The sequence below is a fragment of the Colius striatus genome, chromosome 5 (assembly GCF_028858725.1).
Source record: "Colius striatus isolate bColStr4 chromosome 5, bColStr4.1.hap1, whole genome shotgun sequence".
Classification (NCBI taxonomy): Eukaryota; Metazoa; Chordata; class Aves; order Coliiformes; family Coliidae; genus Colius; species Colius striatus.
In genome coordinates this window covers 15,607,601-15,629,909 of record NC_084763.1, presented here as the reverse complement: position 1 = coordinate 15,629,909, position 22,309 = coordinate 15,607,601, and the positions used below count along the sequence as shown (strand labels likewise).

The 22,309-nt window shown below is 37.9% G+C and overlaps 1 protein-coding gene across 1 annotated transcript in view; it reads left to right on the top strand.

Annotated features, from left to right (window-relative positions):
* STT3B (STT3 oligosaccharyltransferase complex catalytic subunit B) overlaps positions 1-22,309 on the top strand; it is a 56,284-nt gene that overhangs the window by 23,554 nt on the left and 10,421 nt on the right. Inside the window, exons 3-9 of the mRNA XM_061996414.1 lie at positions 3,237-3,524; positions 5,214-5,279; positions 8,649-8,748; positions 13,482-13,580; positions 15,111-15,257; positions 17,802-17,850; positions 19,473-19,627. Coding sequence (XP_061852398.1) covers positions 3,237-3,524; positions 5,214-5,279; positions 8,649-8,748; positions 13,482-13,580; positions 15,111-15,257; positions 17,802-17,850; positions 19,473-19,627 — 904 coding nt within the window. The remainder of the gene's footprint in view (positions 1-3,236; positions 3,525-5,213; positions 5,280-8,648; positions 8,749-13,481; positions 13,581-15,110; positions 15,258-17,801; positions 17,851-19,472; positions 19,628-22,309) is intronic.

The following is a 22,309-nucleotide window of genomic DNA, read 5'->3' as shown; positions in this document are numbered from 1 at the left end:
CCACCTTCTCTGCATTCTCTGTCGTCAGGACACCCTCTGTGTTCAGCAGCGGGTTCACATTCTCCCTAATCTTCCATATGCTGCTGATGTACTTGGAGAAGCCCTTCTTGTTTTCCTTTACTTTCTTTGCCAGGTTTAGTTTCAAAAGGGCTTTGGCCTTCCTGATTTCGTCTTTACGTGCTCTGGTAACATTCCTGTTCTCAAGCAACCAGGCCGTTTTCATACCTTTCACAGACTTCTTTATTCTCCTTGAGTTTCTCCAGTAGTTCCTTGATCATCCACACAGGCCTCTTGCTTCCTTTTCCTGATTTTTCTGCTTGTGAGGATATATTGGCTTGGGCTTGGAGGAAGTGGCACTTGAAGATCAACCAGCTTTCTTGAGTGCTCTTACCATCTAGGATCCTGTCCCATGAGATTGCTCCAAACAGGTCATTGAAGAGGCCAAAGTGAGCTCACCTTAAGTCCAGGGTCATGGTCCTGCTTGGTCTCCTGCTTCTTGCATGCAGGATCTTGAACTGCACCATCTCATGATCACTGCAACCAAGGTTACCTCCAACCTTCACACCCTCAAATAGATCTTTATTTGTTAGCATAGAGTGCAGAAACACACCCCTCCTTGTTGACTCCTCAACCGCTTGTGACACAAAGTTGTCATCAACACTCTGTAGGAACCTCCTGGACTGTGCACGCTTGACTGAGTGGCTTTGCCAGCAGGGCGAAGTCCCCCATGAGGACCAGGGATTGTGATCATGAGGCAGCTCTCATCTGTTTGTGAGAGGCCTCATCCACTTCTTCATGTAATAGCTTTAACACTGACACAGCCATGTGTTACTTCATGTGTGAAGGTGCATTAAAACTTTTTAATTATAGCATATACCATTTAAATGCATTTACAAAGTGTTTTGTGACAGATCACCATTTGTTTTAGTATTGTAGAGGTATTTGAGATTCTTCTATGAAACATGTATATGTATTTTTTCCATACCTGTTTTATATGAAGTAAAAACCATTAGGAAATAGAATTGAAATGTTGTTTACATACATTATTTTTAAGTCATATGGTATATTATGTTTTAGTAGTTGTTGTGGTTTGTCCCAGCTAGCACAGCAGCACCACAACAGTCTCTCTCTCAGAGCCCCCATTCACCCCCACCCTTGTTAGGATGGTGGAGGCCCCAGCGAAATGGGAGTAAAAAGATAAGCAAGGTTGTTGTGGATTGAGACAAGGGCAGGGAGGGCTCACTGCCAATTACAGTTCTGGGCAAAACAGACTCCAGTACTCGACTTAGAGAGGAAAGTAGGAAAGTTTATTCTACAAGAAACAGAACGGAATAAAAGCAAAAAGGGAGTAGGATGATGAGAAAATTACAACCAGCACTTTAAGATCTCCCTCCCTCATCCCTCCTTTCTTCCCGGGCCCAGCTCACTGCTCCCAATATCTCTACCTCCTCCCCACTCAGTGGCTCAGGGGGGCAGGGAAGGGGGAATGTGGTCAGTCTCTCACAGATGGGCTCTGCCGCTTCTGTCTTCTCAGATGAGGACGACTCCTGGCATTCTTCCCCTGCTCCAACACGGGGTCCCTCCCCTGGGACACAGTCCTTAACGAACGTCTCTAGTGTAGGTTGCTCCCAACAGCTGTGGCTTCTGCCGATACAGGTTCCCTCACACGGGACGCAGTCCTTGGTGAATATCTCTGGCGTGGATTCTTCACTGCAGTTGCAGTTTCTGCAGTTACAGGGTCCCTCTCTCAGGACTTGGCCTCTTCTGGGCATAAGTTTAATGAGCTGCTTTGTCATGGGTTCCTCCCACAGTTACAGCTGTGGATATTTGGTCCCTTCCTCGGGACACAGCCTGCTCCGGCCATAGTGATAAAGGGTCCCTCCTTTGGGACACAGCCTCTTCTGGCCATAGTCACTGTCCCTGTGACTCATTATCAAAATGAGTCTCTACTGCCGATGCGGGGTCTTTAAAGAAATGAAAATAAATCTCAGCTTTACCAGTTCTCTCCATAGAATGCAGGGGACTCTCGCTCCAGCACACCACCTCCTCCTCTCTTTCATCACTGACCTTGGAGTCCGCATGGTTGTTTCTCTCACTGTTCCTACTCCTTGCGCCACCACCAGCCAGAAGAAGAAGAAAAGGGCAGAAGGAAGAAGATGGAGGAAGAAACCTCCCCTTCCGGCTTCTTAAAAAGTGATCATGGAAGTGTCTAATTGGCTCAGCCCCAGAAGTGGGTCTGGCTCAGAGCTGGGGAGAGTTGTGAGCAACTTCTTACAGGAGCCATCTTTACAGCCCCATCCCCCTTACCAGAAAAGGCTGTCATGTCAAACCATGACAGTAGTTTATCTTGAAAATGAGCTCTCAAGGGTATATGCAGGGGAACTGTTAATTTCATTAGTAGAATGCCCTTCTTAGGTCTTGAAAGAAACTAAGGCAAATGAAGTACATACTAACTTTTCTAGCAAATATTGATTTTTCTAATGTTGATAAATGTGGGAGGATAGAATTCCTATTAAGAATATATTAAAGTTCTCCAATATTCTCTTATGGGTTCAATAGAATTGTGTAAGTCTTTGCTACCGTTCCTGGAGGACATCTTAATTCAGTTTTATAGGACCTTAATCCTTGGTATCCAGAAGTGTCTACAGGTGTCTTGCAAATATCAAATATTCAACTGATTGAATGTCAACTTTTCAGCTTAAAAAAAAAAAAAAGATTCACATTTTGTCTCTCTATAGGTGACAAGAAGTAAAAGAACGGCATGATATATTTTGGAGGAAAATGGATAGAGCTGGGGAATGTTGGGTTTCTTGTTGTCTTGAGGTTTTGGGGTTTGTTTTTTCTTTAAGATTGTTAGCTGACTTGAAATTCTCTTGCAAACTTTGTCTTCTGCTTCCATACTTTAATGACAAATACTTGTCATTATATGATAAATGTCAGGCAAGATAGGGTATTATCTGTATGCTGCTTATTCGTTTTCAAAATGGGTTATATGTAATTGTTAGCATTTGGATAAAATGTAAAGAACCTCTGGTGTTCAGCAGTGTTGTCAAAACATAATTAAAGTAGTATTAAAAGAATTCCATTAGCTTTACCTGCTCACTGCTTCTATCAGCTTAAGAAATGACTGTTTCATTGCAAATTATGTGCAAATAAACTTGCCAAGATCGTTTTCTGCAATAACCTACTAAAGTGGGTTGTTTGTGTTTTTTTTTTTCTCTCCTCTCTCCTTTTAGGTATACCCAGGACTGATGGTGACAGCAGGCCTTATACATTGGATTTTAAATATGCTTAATGTGACAGTCCACATAAGAGATGTGTGTGTGTTCCTAGCACCTGTTTTCAGCGGCCTTACAGCTATTTCTACTTTCCTGCTCACCAGAGAACTGTGGAACCAGGGAGCAGGGCTTTTAGCTGCCTGTTTTATTGCCATAGTTCCAGGTTATATATCCCGATCAGTAGCAGGATCATTTGACAATGAAGGCATAGCTATTTTTGCACTGCAGTTCACATACTATTTATGGGTAAGTAATTACTGAGTCTTTTGCTTTGAAAAGGATTTTTGGTTCCTCCTCCAACCAAATGACTGATTTTTCTTAGAATCATTGAATTCTTATTTTCCTCCCTCTCATCCTTCCCCTTGGCTCTTGATCAGACAAATACTGAGCAGTCACATGATCTGAACCACTGTAGTCATGCTCTTTACTTTGCTATATACTGTTCCACTGAAGTGTGTGTGTCCTATAGTAATAGTAGGAATAATAATGATGATAAATCTATAAATTTAAAGCAAGCAGTTGTTTCTGGTTTTCAGTTTGGATGTATTAATATTATGTGAGCATGAAACTTTATCCTCCTTATTTATCTGGTGAAAAGCAGTAGACTTTGATTTGCCTTCTGGAGAAGCCTTTGACTATATGGAGGGTTTGGGCTTTGACTTAAGCATCCAAATTAAATACCCAAAGGTGTTCAGAGCAAGATATTAATATTGCTTGCATGCTTAAAAAAATAGTCTGATGCCTTTTCATTAACCTACTTGCTAGTACAGCTTGTCTGTTACTCCTTAATCTGTATGTAGAATTGCATCCATAAAGCAGTTTTGTATGAAGGAGTTTAGGCAAGCTGGAGTTTTTCTCAACGGTTGCATCTATTTTGGAAACATCACAAAAAGCATAACTAAATTGTTAATTCAGCATAGCTACTCTATGGTACTGTCCCTTGTGTGTTCCTTGAATGTATATACTTTTCATTTTAAGTGTCTTCATGTATGTAGAAATGGTTGTTAAAGCTTTTTCCCGTGATTTTGTTCAGTTCTACTTTTCGTAAGCTTATGCAAAGTCACAAGTTTTTGGCTTCAGAGTATTTCAAACTTGGGATATTGTTGGTAGGAATATGGTGGGAGGCAGTCTTATATGACTGCCTGGTGTTTTTAAAATCTGGACTTAGAATAAGCTGCAGCTGTAAAGGTGTATTGTGTTTGATAATAAAAATAGAATCAACTTACATTGTTACTTTATAACAACTGGGATGTGACAGCAGTTATCTGTTCTTGCAGAACTATTTAACTAAACTGCAATAATGTTTGCATGACTCTTACAGAATTATGTGTGTATCAAATATAACCTTTAGATATCTTTATAGCTTTGTTTAATTGAGATTTTTCATTCCTGTTTTCCCATACCACAATCACCACTGTCAGTTTTGGACAAAATTATACTTCGGGACCAGTTTATGAATTCTGCTAATATTTTAGTATCTGGATGCTCTCATGGAGTTATTAAAAAATGGAGAATAACTCTTTTATCTATAATTGTAGATAGATTGTTGGCCTGGTGGCAGGCATCGATACTCTACACTGAGAATTATCAAGTGGTTTGATGTCTCAGAGGATGTGGCACAGAGGTGTAGCAACTACATTTCTGCCTCAGATCACAAAGCAGAGAGTTGCACTGCATCTTGCCTCTGCTTTAACTAGAGAGATGGATAAAATCTGTTTTGTGTGTGGATTAATTGCACTTGTGGTTTGGGTTTATGGACATCAGTTCAGAAGCTCTTTTGCATGTATCAAGTTACATTACCCAGAATCACAGAATTCTATGAAATATAACTTGATACATGCTAAAGGAGTTCTCTTGACAGTTGTTTTGGAATGAGATTTTGGAATATTGTCCAGTATTCATATGTCATTCATAAATATTTGCTTATTTTTAAAGGTGAAATCTGTGAAAACTGGGTCAGTCTTTTGGACAATCTGCTGCTGTCTATCCTACTTTTATATGGTAAGCCTTTTATATCTATAATAGCTAAACTACTTGAGCAAGGTTTACATAATCCATATGTTGAGAGAGAACAGGAGGAGGAGATTTTAATCCTTCTTGGAGCCATAATATAATATTGTTTGTCTTATTACTATTAAGAACTGAAATATATGAGTAAAAAGACATAAGAAATATTTGGAAATTTGAAGTACTTAAATAAAGACAGTGATACCAATTCATTGGGATTTTTGTTTTGATGCAGGTGAATTAAGGTGAATTAATTACTACTCATGTTTCTGTGTGTCATTATTACTCAGATGCAATAGTAATATCTAAAATCTATGGACAAATTTACACTTAATGTAACTTTGAAAGTTGTTTATTTGGCTATAATTTTTCCATAAAGTAAAGCTTACCCCCAGAACTGCTGATTGAATTCAATGCCGAATTAAACAACCATAAAGTCCCTTTTCATTCTTGATCTGTGAAGGTGGCACCTATGTAGAAATGTTCCTAACAGCTAACAGAGACAAAAACCAGTAGTAAAATAGAGGAGATAAAAATGGAGGTTTCTGAAAACTTAGACTTGAAGAATTTTCCTGTATGAATAAAAATCTGTTTTCCTCCAACTGATAAACTTCTTTTTTTTGTGGCTATATGAAAAATAAATTAGCCTTAAAATAGCCAGCAGTGGGACAGTCAGGCTAATTGCTTGGTATCAGTTAAGACCGAGGCCTAAAATACTGCTTTACTACAGTCAGGTAACTAGGCTTGCAAGAAAAAGGAACTTACAAACTGTTTTGCATGCTTTCATTTAAAGTACGAGGTTAATTCAGAGGTTATCTGGATGCTGCCTTGATTTCCTCTGGCTTTAGCGTCCACTGGGTTTTCTGGGAGATTTTTGCTGTTAATGTAGCAAATAATAGCCCTGCATATGTTGCCAAAGAGGATAGCTCTCCTCTTAAAGCACCTTTCTTTTATCCTCCTTTTTGCCAAGTTGTTAAGTAAACAGCCACTTTTATAAACAGCATTGCTGTTTATATAGCATTATAGTGAAGAGATCCTGTAGGTTTGGTACAGAGTTCTATGCAGTACAAAATCAGGCGAGTAAGTTTTTGAATTGATATATTTGTGTACCATAGTCTTTTTTATATTGTGCCAGTTTATTGTCAAGAGAGGTACTCTTCATAAATATGCAGGTATCAAATGCAATACTTCTACAATTTTACTGTTGAAAAATCACACAAGTTCTTCTGTTCATCTTAGTCTGACTGGTATCTTGGTCTGTGGGATTGTCTGAAGGAGGGAGTGTGATCCACAGTGTGAATGGTGACAGAACTTAAGGAATGTCATCCCCATGACATTCAATCCTTGAATGTAAATTAACACTTTTTCTTTTATTATCCTTTCAAGTGCTGTCAGCCTGTGAAAGGTTAAGATTTGTCCATATCTTAGCCTCAGTGATTAGACAGTAGAATTTTATTGCTTAGAGAGAGTACCTGCTTTATCACTGGTGGTGGCTTTCCATATATTCTATTTCCCAATTTTGTTAAGATGCCCTTATAGGCTTTTTGCTGAGGTAGGTTTAAAAGAGAGAGTATAGTTGTACTATTTGTTATATAGTATTTGTCTTTCTCTGATGGAATTAGTTATGTTTTCAATCTAAGTTGAAAAGTAAAGTCAAAGTCACAATTTTGAGGTAGTAAGAGTCAGTCCTTGCACGGAGAGTTTGGGGAACACCTCCTTGAAAGAGGAATAGATACTGCGGGAAATCTTTCTTGATAACAGAATCTACTTAAAATATATACCTACCTCACTGTGGTAATTTGACTCATAACATTCTACTGCATTCCATAAGCAGAAGGCTTTTTTCCCCTCACATTTTATGTTTTTAGTATTTCCTTCAGTTCAACAATTTCTGCTTCAGTTAGCTTTTTATGTGAGAAGGTAAAACAAAACAAAGCTTTACACTGAAACGATCCTTGTAAGACTGGTAGCAGTAACAATCTATGTGGATGCCTCAGTTTTGTTTTAAAAGTTCCAAAGTGCATCTTCAGTGCAATCTTCAGTGCTTAGAATTTGGTTTAATATTTTGATCGTTAGACATACAGGTCTCTGGTCCATACAAATTTTCTGCTGCCTGCATTGTTCAAATCTTTTCCTAAGTATGAGTATCCCAATTCCACATTTGTTTTCATTCTGCTGTCTTACTTGACTTCATATAGTATTTTCTCTCAGTAAACAAACTTGTCTATGTAAACCATGATACTATTTGGAAATAGAATTATGATAATCTGAATCAAGTTTGTAGAAAATTTAGAAGATTTATATTGTACTTGTTTCAAATTGGTTACCCCAAATTTTGAAACACTGGATTTTGTAGCATTAGTATCAAAAAACAGTATTTGGCCTCATCCTTATTTTAGACTGTCTTCTGTGGAACACAGTCATTTGGGTTTCTTTTTGGATTCTAGGACTTTAAAAATAACTACGTGAATCTAAGTCCTAAAGTACAGTTAAAGTAAAAACCACATTTGCTAGTGCATTCTAAAAATGAAGATCTGGGGTAGGCATGGTACATATGGGATAAGTCTAGACTGTTACTTCACAAGAAGACATGTGTTAAAATACAGATTGTCTAGTCAACATTAGCCCTTATAAATATGTTAGAAATTTAGATAAGTTGCAATGATAGCTCATTAAGTCTTTGTCTGAACCAGCAATCAGTGATCTATTTGATAACATTGTAGTGTTTCAGTCCCAAGCACATCATACCAGTGCTCAAGTGCTGCTGTTATTACAGGTTTGCAATACCCATGATACTGCGTACTGTTCGACAGTGCTCAGCCCTGTTTCGCTGTGCATCCACCTCCTTCCTTTTGTTTCTTTCCTTTCATTGGCCGCTCTACTCCAGGAGTTCTGCTGAAGGTGTTATCTTACTCCCATTCTCCTATCTGGCTGTCCCCTATCCACACCAAAAAGGACAGACACGGTGCTAAGTTTGTACATTGAAGGACTCCCATGTAGAATCCATAATTTTCCTACCACTGTCTTGTGCTGCAGCTTTCACCATGGGGAAAAATCCCCAGCATCATTTTTGGGTTTTTTGCCAGCATGACCAGATCAGCTCGGGAGATGGAGATTCAGGAAGGATAGCCCATTTCAAAAGTCTTTCATACTTTGGTGTCTGGTGGTTTTGTTGGTAGGTTTGGGGTTTTTTTAAATAGTAAATATTGAGAAATATTCTGATATTACTGGTAGTTCTGACTGCTCGTCTAGATGGGATTTGTCCTTCCTTGTAAAGACTGTCAGGATGTATAAATCCAGCTCTGCTTATCCTAAGAATTTGCAGATGCTTTTAGATCTAATCTCTTATTCTGTATCTCATAGGTCTCTGCATGGGGTGGTTATGTTTTCATCATCAACCTTATTCCACTGCATGTGTTTGTTCTCTTGCTAATGCAGAGATACAGCAGGAGAGTCTACATTGGTAAGTTTTGTTCATTGAACGTCATTCTCAAATGCTGAATCATTGGGTATGAAATTAATTATACTAATGTGTTTTGTATCAACTGGGACTTAAGTAATTGCATATCAGGTTGCATTTTATTAGTATGATTACTAATTGTAGTCAGTTATTCTCTACAACACAAAATAACAAGTTAGAGCATACTTACATTTCCAAAGTTTCGTATATCTAGCTGCTAATTAATTTCCTCCTTTCTAATGCACTGAAAAAGTGATGGTGTTAATATATCATAAATATCACAAATTAATATATCATATATCATAAATTATTTTTGTGTCTGTAATTCTATTTTTTTCTTCTAATATGTTAAAAATTTGCTATTTTTAAGAAGTTGTGCAGCATATATTATGTGAATTATTGTGACATATATGAGAAAAGTCATAGGGAATTTTAAGCAGCTCTGTGTGTTTTATATAACCTAGACTAAAAAGTAGCGTAAGAGTCTGTCCAGTCCACGTGAATCCTTAAGATTTTATTGGGTTAATGGGTCAGCGCTCCTTCCAGTTTCAGAAATATCTGAATAGTAATCTTAGGAGACTAACATTTTAATTGATTTGCCTGATATTTAAATAGTCTGTAAACTGTGTTTTTACAGAGACTTTACCAATTAAATCAGATGGCCTTGCTGTAGGTGTGTGAAGGAAATACATAAGTAGGATGGGTATTGAAAGGTTTGTAAGTTAGCTAGAACATTTCTTACTCCTCAATGTGAAATCTTTACAGTAGATAGTTTGAGAACATGGTATGAGTTGAACTGTAATATCACAGGGTGTTTAATATTTGTAAATACTTTTTCATTACCCATTTAAATACTGTTATATCTTCGTATTATTATTTTAATGCTTTTTTAGTGCCTACTAGAGAAATTACTGTATTTACCAAATGTATTTGAACAATTCTGTACTATGATATTTACTGAAGTTCAGTTTTGGTTTTGGTGTTTCCAGAAATATTGGTTTCATGCTTCTGTATTGATCTATTTGTATAAATCAGAAATTGAACTTATTTTTTTTCAAAAAAACCAACAAGCTGTACCCCACCTTTTAATCTTTAATATTGGTATTCTTGATAACTAAAGGGGAAAGTCATTCATCTGGTTTTGCTTTCAAAACTGTTTTATTGAATATTTTCATTTTCCAGTTTCTATGAGTTGGGCAAGAGAAAATTAATTCTACTAATTATAAAATCACAAAGCAATGTGGTAACCAGAAACAATAAAGAATAAGTACTCTTGTTTTTTCAGCTCTCCAGCTTTCAATGAAGTAGTCTTTGAACTCGGCTGGGGAAATCATACTGCAGGTTCATACGAATTAAAGGTTTTGGCAGACGTTTGTTTTGCAAATAGCTACAGTGTTTTGAGATACTATTGCCCTTCAGCTGTGAGCGAGATGTACTTCAGCAAAATTGTCAGAATGAAAATGTGATTGCTGCTCTACTGTTTCATTGGAACTGCTGGCTTAATTTAAGCTTCCATGGGAAGCCTTACACAGAGAAGCCTGTTTTATGTGATATCTAGTTTTGTTTAACAGGATGTTTTTTTAAAACAGGTAAGAATGTTCAGGCAGATCTAGGAGGAAATTAAAGAGTGCTTCACTTCCAAACTGTTCAGACAGGGAGAAGAGTTTCCAAAAGATTGTTGAAGTAGCGAAAATAAAGGTGTTTTTTGAGTTCCTGAGATATGCAATTGCTGGTGTTCCTGCAGCAGTCTCGTAATTCTCAAAAAAACTGCCAATGTGCAGTGTAAACTATTGTCAACTGACAGTAGCTAGTAAAATCTGCATCCATTTTACTGCTCCTGAGAAGTTTGGGGATTTCAATCTCTACATCAGTTGCTTAATTTTTTTAAATTAGCACGAGTCTAAAATTTATAACTTTCGAGTGTTTAATCAAAGATAATGGCATAACTGGAGAGAGCAGTATTTGGTAGCACCATGTTATGAAAAAAATAGCGATGGTGTCCTGATATATATTTTTATATGTGTGTTCATACACCAAAGAAAGGTTAATGGGATGTGATCTGATATGCCTGGCAGCGTAATTCAGAGTCATTTAATGAGAAAAAATTCCCCAGAACGTGAACTTTTTGCCAATTTAAAAATATTTTATGACTTGCAGACAGATGAATTTATCAGCCAGATAGCTTCTGACCCACTTGGCAGCAATGCTGATGATACTGCCTACACTTGAAAACTTAAGCCGTGCTGCTTTTGTGTGTGTGTGTGTGTGTATGTTTTGTCTTGACAGTGGTCTGTATTTTTCATTTGGACCTTACTAGCTTAATAATTAGAAACAAGTGCTTACAGTTCCAGTGTATTAGCAGGACTTGTATAGGTAAATAACCTCTTTATTCAGTGTCATGTTTTAACACCAGCTGGCCATTAAGCTCTACACAGCTGCTTGCTCACTCCCCCCATAGTCCGACGGGGGAGAGTAAAAATAAGAACTTGTGGGTTGAGATAACGACAGTTAAATAGGCAAAGCAAAACCCAATTCATTCAGATACAAGGACCATTGATATAATTTTCTATTATTGTACTTGTAATTTTTCTTGTAGTTTACCATATGTTTAAAAAAGAAATGGTTTTGCATTTGGAAAGGTACCGATATAGATTGAAGTCAAGCTGAAGAGATTGGGTAGTTTTCACTTCTTTTTTTTTTTTTTTTGTCTGAACAGTTTTTGAAAGTCCTGACTCAGAATATTTAATAATGAAACACTTAATATTTCATAATTTAAAACTTAATTTCAATCATTCCTCGTTCTTGTCTTGGATTTTATCATTCAACTAGTGAGCAGGCATATACTTAAACCAACTACTTCCGTATTCTAAAACTTCAGGTGATGAGTGTTTACTTCTGCTGTTTATAATCCATTAATTAAAGTATATGGTCAAATATATATATGATTGTAGCCTCTGGAAAAGTTTTTCAGAAGGTTGTTTGATGAGTTTGTTTTCCCCTGTGTTTGTGCAGTGTACAGTGACTAGAATTGGAAAATAAGCTTATTCCACTGCAGGTCAGGATGTTTTTGTTCTTAACCTAGTCAAAATTACAACCATGAGAGTACCTTGCAGGAATCAAAATTAACTTCTTGGTTTGGCAAAGACTGTGCAAACAGGAGAATGTTAAGGAACATGGAAAGTTTGTGATGATGCATCACCTTGATGTATCTAAGTTCTTAGAAAAATTGTGTCGCTGTGTAAATTGCCAGGGTTTTTTTGCAATCCTAGGCAAACATATAACTGTTTAAAAGAAGTAGGAGCAATGGTGAAGGTGCAGGAAATGGATGTAGAAAATATAACATTTTCTGGAATAGGCTTTAAAATGATTTACAGTAGTCTTAACAAACGTGAAATGTAGTGATTTATGCCAATCATTGAATATCCACAGGATGGCAGTGTTGTAATACTTCAATGGTACAGTGAATGATTTATGTTGTAGCAAATTCTTTAGAAATTAAACTTCCTACAGCAAAGACATGTTTCAGTAATGCAAAAGGGCATAGATCAGTAGCTACGCCAAGTAGTGAACTACAGATGCTTGGAGGAATGCATCAGAGGAGTAGAGCAAGTGGTTGGAAGTCACTTCTGTGACTCTTGGAAAGCATACGGTGCTATGGGAGCATAATCTCCCAGTGAGACCACACAGGTGCTATGGGGATAATACCACTGGTAAATGCCATGCTCCCCAAACCTGTTCTTGTGGAGGTCATGGAGGATTACATGACAAGAAGAATCTTCCTAAGATCAAGGCTGTAACAAAGCCAGTGGTTTATGATTTGTAGGAACATTTAAAAATCTGGGAGGTGGATTATAGCTGTTTGCTGCTGAAGGAACAAGAACTTCATTTGGATTTTTAAGTTGTCTGGTTACTTCAAATGTAATCATGGCTGTTCAGAGTTGGTATTTCTCTCTTACTCTCCCCTCTCTTCTTCACCTTGGAAAACGGAGAACCAAAACCCAGTCAAAGTAGAACAACTGCATCTTAGTGCATACATAATCATAATTCATGTTATTAATATTATGTTCTTGGCCTCTTAACTTGCTGGGGGTTATGAGTTCCCATGGTTGACATAAATCCATTAATGTATATGCTTAATATTAATGTGTAATTCTGTTGCTTTTCAGTTTCTTGACTTGCCTGTGTTCTTTTGTTAAAAAAGAACAAGCATGCCTCTGCATTTTTACATAGGTAGTGGGCTCTTAAATGAGATGATGAGAACTGCACATTTTTCTAGCTACATTTTTGTAGAGAAAACTCTACATGCTCTACAAGCTCATGGAAATGTATTGCAAAGCTGATTCTTTGCAGTCTGGTCTCTTCAATTTCTTCTCATATAGAAAACTTCTTTTGTCACTTGTTATCTGAGATTTCATCCCCTATCTGTGACCCCAAAACCAAGATGAGAAAACTGTTTCCAAGCTCGAACATCCTAGGCAGATGGTTTGTCTCGAGGAGGAAAGAAACCAGTGCAGCTAGGAACAATACTTCGCTACTTCCACTAAAATTGTATGCAATAGCTGGGTTTATTCTAGGAAAAGGAGAAAAGTAATGGGGATGGCTGAAATATTAAGTGTGATCCATTTTTGTTTTACTAAAGCTGGGGAGGCTGATGGACTCTACTACAGAACCAGTATATTTTTTGAAATACGTGTATTCATTTTCTTCCCACTTTTCCTCCTCCCTCCTTTTCTTAGCATATAGCACTTTCTACATTGTGGGGTTAATATTATCGATGCAGATACCTTTTGTGGGATTTCAGCCAATTAGAACAAGTGAACACATGGCAGCTGCAGGTAAGAAAATTAAATGTCTTGCTTCCAAACAGCTTGCTTAGTACAAGAAAGCCTCCAATCCTTGAGGCTTAAACCAAATTGTTGAAGAAAAAGAGGTACAATTTAATGTCTGTAGGGAAGTTTTCTTTCCAATTGACACATTATCCTTCTTTGTGTGAGCTAATGGAGGTAAAATGCCTCCATAACATTGGATCCATTAGGCATTTTGACAAGCACTTATTTTACACATTGATAATCTCTACTGTTTTGCAATATAATGTTGCCTTCAAGCATTGTGCAATTGAAACATTCCTTATTGGTAAACACAGTTTTTACTGAACAATTTCGTTTTAGCGTTGATCGTCTCCTGAAATTTTTCAAAGTAGGTTAAAAACAAATGACTTAAAAATTACTAATCAGTAGGATGATTTTTAAATAACTTACTTCATTCTTCGATTCCTTTTTATTTCTTTAAAAAGTAAATTGATTTTTCAAGCATCTTGGTTTCTTGACAGCAATAACCCATACGAAAACCGTTAGGTTTATTTAACTGCATTCACTGTTTCTGTGATGTACTTTAGTTTTTTTGATTCCTCTGTTTTTTAATTATCTGCAGTCCTCAAAATCTGTTTGGGACAGCAATTGGAATATCATTAAAATGTACTAGAAAAATACTTGCAAAAATGAACTTCTTTTCAACAATCTGTATAATAAAAAGAGTAAATATTGTCAAACCTCACTTTGCATCTGAAGAATTTTACACTTATTTCACGAATAGAGTTTGTCTTTCACTAATTCTGAACTCCTAGAGAATTTCAACATTGTGCACCTTAAATATATTGTTAAATTGAAGAAGGACCATACACTTTAGTTCTGTTTTGTTTTTCTGTCAGCCACCAGTGAATTTCTACTTTTGAACGGACTAGTCAATGTATTGATCTGATTATACACATTAAAGTGAAACTGCGTCTAAGTGACAGCTTAGTGTTAAATTTTGGCTGACCTTTTTGAGGGTGCGAGGTGCTTACCCAGTGAATTCAAGTGTTTTAACAGTAGCTTTATGTAATTCACTTGTCTGTATCACTTAATGCTTGGTTGCATATGGGGTGGGGTTTTTTTTTCTTCTGTTAAATGCTCTTGTTCAGTACCTTAATTCCCATACATTTCTAGATTAGCCTTGTTTGTGTGTTGCCTGGGGTCTGGGTCTTATTTTTTCACCAGGTCTAAGACTGGTAACATATGTTTTTGTCATATTAAGTACAATCTAGTTTTCAATTGCTTCTACCCCTTCCTCCAATGTAATTTGATATAATAAGCAAATAATGTTTTGGAGAGTATTTTCTCTCATTGCAAGTTTCTGTCATTGCAAGAAAGTATCATCCCCGGTACCTATTAAAGGCTATTTGTCAGAAAGTGATTTTTATAGTAGTTTTTAGATGTAGGAGTGTACCTTAATGTTTATTTTTCTAATTCAAGTGTAGCCAAAGTATGCTAATTGCTTTAACAGCTGTTACTGTGAGCATTTAAGCTGAAACTTTCCTTTTTCTTCAGGTGTCTTTGCACTGCTGCAGGCATATGCATTTTTGCAGTATCTGAGAGACAGATTAACGAAGCAAGAATTTCAAACATTGTTCTTCTTGGGTGTCTCACTAGCTGCTGGTATTGTATTCCTGAGTGTCATCTATTTGACATACACAGGTAAATAAATGTGAAACATGTTTACTTTTGGAGCAGGTAAACCAGATGATTTGGCTCAGTCTAAAGTAGTTGGCAATGTCACAGCAAACCAGTGCCCATGTTACTCTCTGTTTCTGTGTGTTGGAATTCACTCTGCTTTCTGGGCTGCAGAAAAAAACCCCAACTTTGTACCATCATTCCAGAATTTCAAGTTTATCACAACCAAAGTCAGACTGGATGAGGAAAATATCTATAGCCAAAGCATATTTTGAAGATACATGTAGCTAATTATTCTGAATAGCATTGATAGGTCAAGGTAAGATTGCTTACCTTCTGAAACACTTGAATCTGATTTCTGTGTGACTAGAATTATCTGTGAGTTCTACTTGACTTCTGTGGTTCAGCCTCCAGTCTTACTGGCAGTTTTACCCTTTCTCAGAAGAACAAGCTTGTGTTTGCTTGGTTACCATCCCCAGATGCCTCACTGCAGTCTTCTGATTCCATTATATACTTCCTTGCTTATCTAATACCATACATCCCTTCCTGATGAGGAAAAAGCAATCTTATTTTCCTAGCTAAATATATGTTAAAATCAACTCTGGTTTAAATTGAATGATCTTAATGTTGTAACTCATATACCGTTCTGTTTTGTCAGACTATTATTTTGGGATAAAGCTGTTTCCTGAGACATAACTTGTTTTTATTTTAGCTGACTTCCTTCTTATGCTTCTTTTTAGCAGTGTTTCAGATGTAAATTTTGTTTTGATACCAGTTGTTTGGCATTTTGGACTGTTTAATACCAGTTTTATTTTTGTTAATTACCATTATTCCAAAAGAATACTTAGCATCTCTATTTATTTGAAAGTCTTCTAAAGCTTGATGGTTTATGATTTGCTTTTCAGTATGGATGAGCAGGTCCTACTAATACTTAGCAAACATTTTCTGACTAGCATATCGAAACAAAATTCAGCTTCTGATCTCCATGTACAGCAAAATGTGTCTTCTGTTGCAGTTCTTGGGAAGTGTTGATTTCAACTTCTGAAGTTCCCTGATCAGTATGACTGCTTCACCAGATGGAACAAAGCTCGTTCCCTCAGCTTCTGGTGTGCTGTGCAATGTGGGCTCCTGACCGTCTTTCAGCACTGTGATCCCTCTCTATTTTCTTAACAATCCTCTTGCAGAAAGGCTTCCACCCACATCTGGACCCTGTATCCAAGGTGCAGCACCTGGAAGGAGTTTGGAAGGAGTCCTGCCTGCCATATATAAGGCATGTCAGCCACTCTCTTCAGATCAGCAGAGTTCACATCTGGGTTATTTTTACTTCTTAATAGCCACAAACTTTTAGCTTGTCAGGACAGTTTTCAACCCATCAAATGGTCTGTTTGTCTGGCCCATTCTTCTTCAGCTTATAAATGAGATATGAGGAAAATTATTCAAAAAGCATTTAGTAATGTATTTCAGGGCTGTGCTCTGTGATCTTTTCAGGCCCTCAGGTTACTAGCCTGTAGTTTCTTGCATACTTTTTCTTGCCTTTCCTAGAGGTGTCACATTGGCCATTTTCTAGGCACCAAGGGCCTCCCTTATCAACTTGATGGATATGATGAGTAGTCATCATATTAGCCAATTCTTCCAGCACCCTCAGGTGAATGCTGTCCAGCCTCTTATTATGGATACATCCAGAGAAAACCACAACCAGAAGTTTCCCATCTGGTGGCAGAACTGTCGTCTAGTGCATGCAGTGGTTTGTGAGCAAGGTTTGCATCGAAGACTGAAGAGCAAAATACACCTTGTCATAGATCATTAACCACAATATTTAAATGTCTAAAGTAGATACTAAACTAAAACCTTCAGCCAGATTATACCAATTATAAATATCAGATAGAGGGAAGACTTATTGTATCATACACAAAGACTTGGGTAAGAAATGCAAGGACTTAACTTTCTCTTATTTCATCTTCTTTGTATCTTCAGAGGGAGCTGGAAGGTTGCAAGGAAACAAAATTTAGGAAGAATCTTGCTAATAACTTTTAGTAACAACTTTAATCTTTAAGAAAAACAACATGTAAAGCTTATCAACATGTCTAGTAGCGGCTTTTATGCCACATGTGGATCCATCAGTAGAGAAACAAGAGGAAACAGATGTTTCAGTGTTTTAGTTGTATGTTCCCTGTTTCCCATTCAGGCATTTTTTAAAAAAATGAATACCTCCTTAATCAAATATGTCTTCTTTTTCTCACACTTCTTTCCATAGCATAGGTTGCTCTCTGTCAGATTCTTTCAGAAATATTTTATGTACTATACCATTACTTTGACTTGTGGAGGTGTGCGTGTCTTGATGCTCAATGAGTACAATGTGATCCTGTAAGAGTGTGTTCTTCTAAAACTAGCTTCATGGTTGGTAGACTTTATAGCCTGCCTAATGCAGTAGGTCTGGTTCACATATATTACAAGTTCAATGAAATTTCTTTGCTTTTCTGCTATAATTTGAGGGAGCAGAAAAATTATTGCATTTAAATACCTAGGCAGCAAAAGTTCTTTTTTTTCCCCCCCCTTTATCTTTTTCAGGTTATATTGCTCCTTGGAGTGGCAGATTTTATTCACTATGGGACACTGGGTAAGTAAGGATAAAGGATATAAGGATTTACATATCCATAGTATGCTACTGAAAACTAATAATGTTTTGCTCTCCTCATCCTCAAATCCATTTAGTATTTCAGTCAAGGAGAATACAGCAGGCTTTAATTGGTTATCTAAAGAATGCATTTGTAGCAACTGTTTCGTGGTCTCTGCAACGATTTCACTTATTTGTCTATTAAATTCCTGCTTCTTTGGAAGTCTTTGAATACATAATGGTGTGTTTCTCTGTATGAGATTGTAGTGCTTCTCAGCATAAAGTTACCAAAAGCTGTGCCAACACTTCAGGACACATTTGAAAATTACCAAGAGTCTTATTTTGATTGCTCAACATTGCAGGAAATCACAAAGATGTTGTACATGTGATCTTGCATGTTGCCTGTTTATTATGTTCATACATCTGGTTTGTGTGTACAGATGACTACTCTGAACAACTGTGATTTCTTCATGTGCATTTTCATGGGTAAAAATCTGTGTTAGTTAATCTTTCGTGTTGGTTGACCTGTAGAAATCCAGTGTTAGCTTCTTCAGCCTGGCAGGAGAATAAGAATAAAACTGAAGATATTTTTCTCAGATAAATGTGTTTAAGGTGAAATTCAATTGGTATGAGTTTTTTAACATTAGAAACAGGGATAGGAGAATTTCAAACTTTTGCAGTTCAGGCTTTTTCAGATTCCAAAGTCCAGTTCATACAAGATTCTTTACCACCTCTGTAATAAGTAGAAGAGAATAGCAGTCTGTAAAGAGGCCTCAGGTTTGAAGAATATGTGGATGTTGTTCTTTACCTATAAGTGAAGTGGTCTAAATATATAGAAAGAATTTAAACCTTTGAGGGCTTGTCTACATTGGAGAATCATTTTGTGTTAAAACACACAGTGCAGTTTTGAACAAGAACTAGATGTCAGTGAAGACAAGGGTGTGTGTTTGACAGGTCATTCAGTCATGTCACACCGCAGATGAGGTCCATATGTATAAATTGTCTTCAATATAGAACACATATGATTATATTATATTTGTCCTTGTCTGAACTCAGTGTTTCACATGTTTAGTTGACATACATTTCCAAGTGTAGACAAGGCCTGATGTTTATTTTTCAGCATCTAAAAGCATGTGGGGGCATTGCTAAGTGGTCTGGTATTTAATACTGTAATTTTCCCTCCTAAGAAAATGAAAGCATTCTGTGTAGAGGAGAGTTTGCAAAATACAATGTTGAGGATCTAGGAGACTTACTGGCACAGATGACTGCCTCTTCAAAAGGTCATGATGGGGCTGGCAGAGCCACATGTTTTCAGTTTGGTGAATTTTGCTTCAGATTTAGCCATAATAAAGCATCCATAATTGTCATTCATTTAGTTAGTATGGAAATAATCTTTTATGTGGGTGTTCTAAATAACTCTCTCTGTACACCAAATAGTTCCTAAATACAGTAAGACTTGGGGACATTTTTGATATAAAAGTTTCAACAGATTTCTGCTGAGTAGAGCACTTGCCATTTTAAATTGAAATGCTTCCTTTGAAATGAATTTGAGAATTCCTAATGTTTACAGGTTGGAATAATTTTCTCTTCTCAAAATAATTTGAACTGAATTTTTTTTAAAAAAGGTATGCGAAAATTCACATCCCGATCATTGCCTCTGTGTCTGAGCATCAGCCTACAACATGGGTTTCCTTCTTTTTTGATCTGCATATTCTCGTGTGTACTTTCCCAGCAGGGCTGTGGTTCTGTATCAAAAACATCAATGATGAAAGAGTCTTTGGTAAGAGAAAATATTTTTAAATCATTTTGAAGAGTTTTGCATTCAGCTTGATTCTGTCCAGGTTTTGTTTGCTCAGAGCTGGTCCATGGCTTGTTCTAGAAATGGTTTAAAAGTCACGTGTTTAAAGGTGATTGTTAAAAGTTGCCTGCACCCAGTGGTATTTAAAACCGTCTCTAAAACTGTAGTGATTGGTGAAATGGTGATGAAATGTTGTCCAAACAGCTGGGATTGAAAGATTTATCAGTATGGTTGTGCTCTGCAGCTGGAGTTGTGTGCTCTGCCACATGGTGATCTTGCAAAGAGAACCAGCTCAGTGCAAAAGGGAAAGTTCCTTCCCTACGCAGGCTGCAAGGGAACTGGCCCTTCCCTGGGTGTCTGGCACTCATCCCATCACAGATGATGACTCAAAATGCCTTTTCTTTCCAGATTTTCTGCTCTTTTAGTGAACTCAAATCACTTGCTGTGGAATAAGTGCTAACTAAAGGCACAAGTCTAAGCAGAGGTGTAGGGTCTCCCAGTGTCAGTGACAATTTGTTAATTTGTACAAAGCTGTACTGTGAAAGACTTTGAAGATTATGAATGAGGTTTTGTAAGGTTGTAATTTGAAGTTATAGCCCATATGGAGCAGTGCAGATCATTCGGGTCTTGGGCTTTTACAGGGACAGGAGGCTCCAGACTAATATAGCTGTCTCTTAGGTTACTTAAGAGGTATATGGGCAGTGGGAACATTGACTCCGTTGAATCCCATGACTCTGGGTTATTCTATGTGCTGTGGCTTAATGGTGAGTCCTCAGCAAGACCAATGCCAGGCAACTCACTCTCAGCCTCCTAGTGCTGCATCAGCCATTTACGTCAGCATAGAGACACCTATAGAATCATAGAATGGTAGGGGTTGGAAGGGACCTTTAGAGATCATCTAGTCCAACCCACCTAGATCAGGTTGCATAGGAACATGTCTAGGCGGATCTTGAAGACCTCCAAGGAAGGAGCTTCCACAACCCCTCTGGGCAGCCTGTGCCAGGGCTCCCTCACCTCAACAGGCAAATAGTTTTTCTTATGTTTAAGTGGAACTTTTTGTGTTCCAGCTTCATCCCATTACCTCTTGTCCTGTTGCTAGCTCCTACAGAAAAAAGGGATGTCCCAACCTCCTGACATCCACCCTTTAGATATTTATAAATGTTAATAAGATCTCCCCTCAGTCTCCTCCAGACTAAACAGCCCCAGTTCCTGCAGCCTTTCCTCATATGAAAGATGTTCCATTCTCCTGATCATCTTGGTGGCCCTGTGCTGGAGTCTCTCCAGCACTTCCCTGTCCCTCTTGAGCTAAGGAGCCAGAACTGGACACAGGACTCCAGATGAGGCCTCACCAGGGCAGAGTAGAGGAGGAGAAGAACCTCCCTTGACCTGCTGGCCACACTCTTCTTGATGCATCCCAGGATGCCATTGGCCTTCTTGGCCACGAGGGCACATTGCTGGCTCGTATTTAGCTGATTATCAATCAGGACTCCCAGGTCTCTCTCTGCAGAGCTGCTCTCCAGCAGGTCAATCCCCAGCCTGTCCTGGTGCATGGGGTTGTTCCTTCCCAGATGCAGGACTCTGCACTTGTCCTTGTTGAACCTCATGAGGTTCCTCTCTGCCCAACTCTCAAGCCGGTCGAGATCCCGCTGAATGGCAGCACAGCCTCTGGGGAATCAGCCAGTCCTCCCAGTTTGGTGTCATCAGCCAACTTGCTGAGGGTACACTCTGTCCCCTCATCCAGGTCGTTGATGAAGATGTTGAACAAGACTGGCCCCAGAACCGATCCCTGTGGAACTCCACTGGCCACAGGCCTCCAACTCGATTCTGTGCCATTGATCACCACCCTCTGGGCTCTGTCATTCAGCCAGCTCCCAATCCACCTCACTGTCCACTCATCCAAGCCACACTGCCTGAGCTTTCTGATGAGGATATTATGGGAGACAGTGTTAAAAGCTTTACTGAAGTCAAGGTAGATGACATCCGCTGCTCTCCCCACATCTAGCCCCAGCCAGTTATGAGTGAGACAGGAGAACAATCTGCTGGGCTGCAAAGGAGGAAATATTTGTATAACCTCATCTGATAAATGAGTGCCCCTTTGTGATTTATGTGACAAGTCTTTCACTGAACTGGATTACTAAACCATAGCAGAGAAGGAATAATAACTATTACTTGAACAATAGATGTTCCTAACCAGCGTGTACAGATTTGTTTGGGTTCTTTTTATTCTCAAAAATGTGTTCTGAGTGTTCCTTCCTACTCTGGACACATTTTGGTTTTTTGCAGTGGGGCAGGGTAGTGGAGATAATACTGTACAGGAAAACGCTTCAGAACAGGGCTGGCGATGTCATATTGTTAGCATGGATGGAATTATAATGTAGACAAGCCCCCAGTTTGTCAACAGCTATCTCTAATTTAAATTAAAATTTGATATTTACATGAAATTCTGACACTTCCTCTCGCATTTTCAGTCTCAGTAACTTGTTTGGTATAGGGCTGTTTGACTTTTTTAATCAAAAGAAGCCACCTGTTATTCCAGTGGTATTTTTGGTGTGTGTTATTAAATTTCACTACTAATAACAATAATGTATCTGCTGACCCATTATTAACGAATGTGAAAGTGGAGTTGTGTTATTAACAGTTGTCAAGACAAACTTCAGGAAGAGT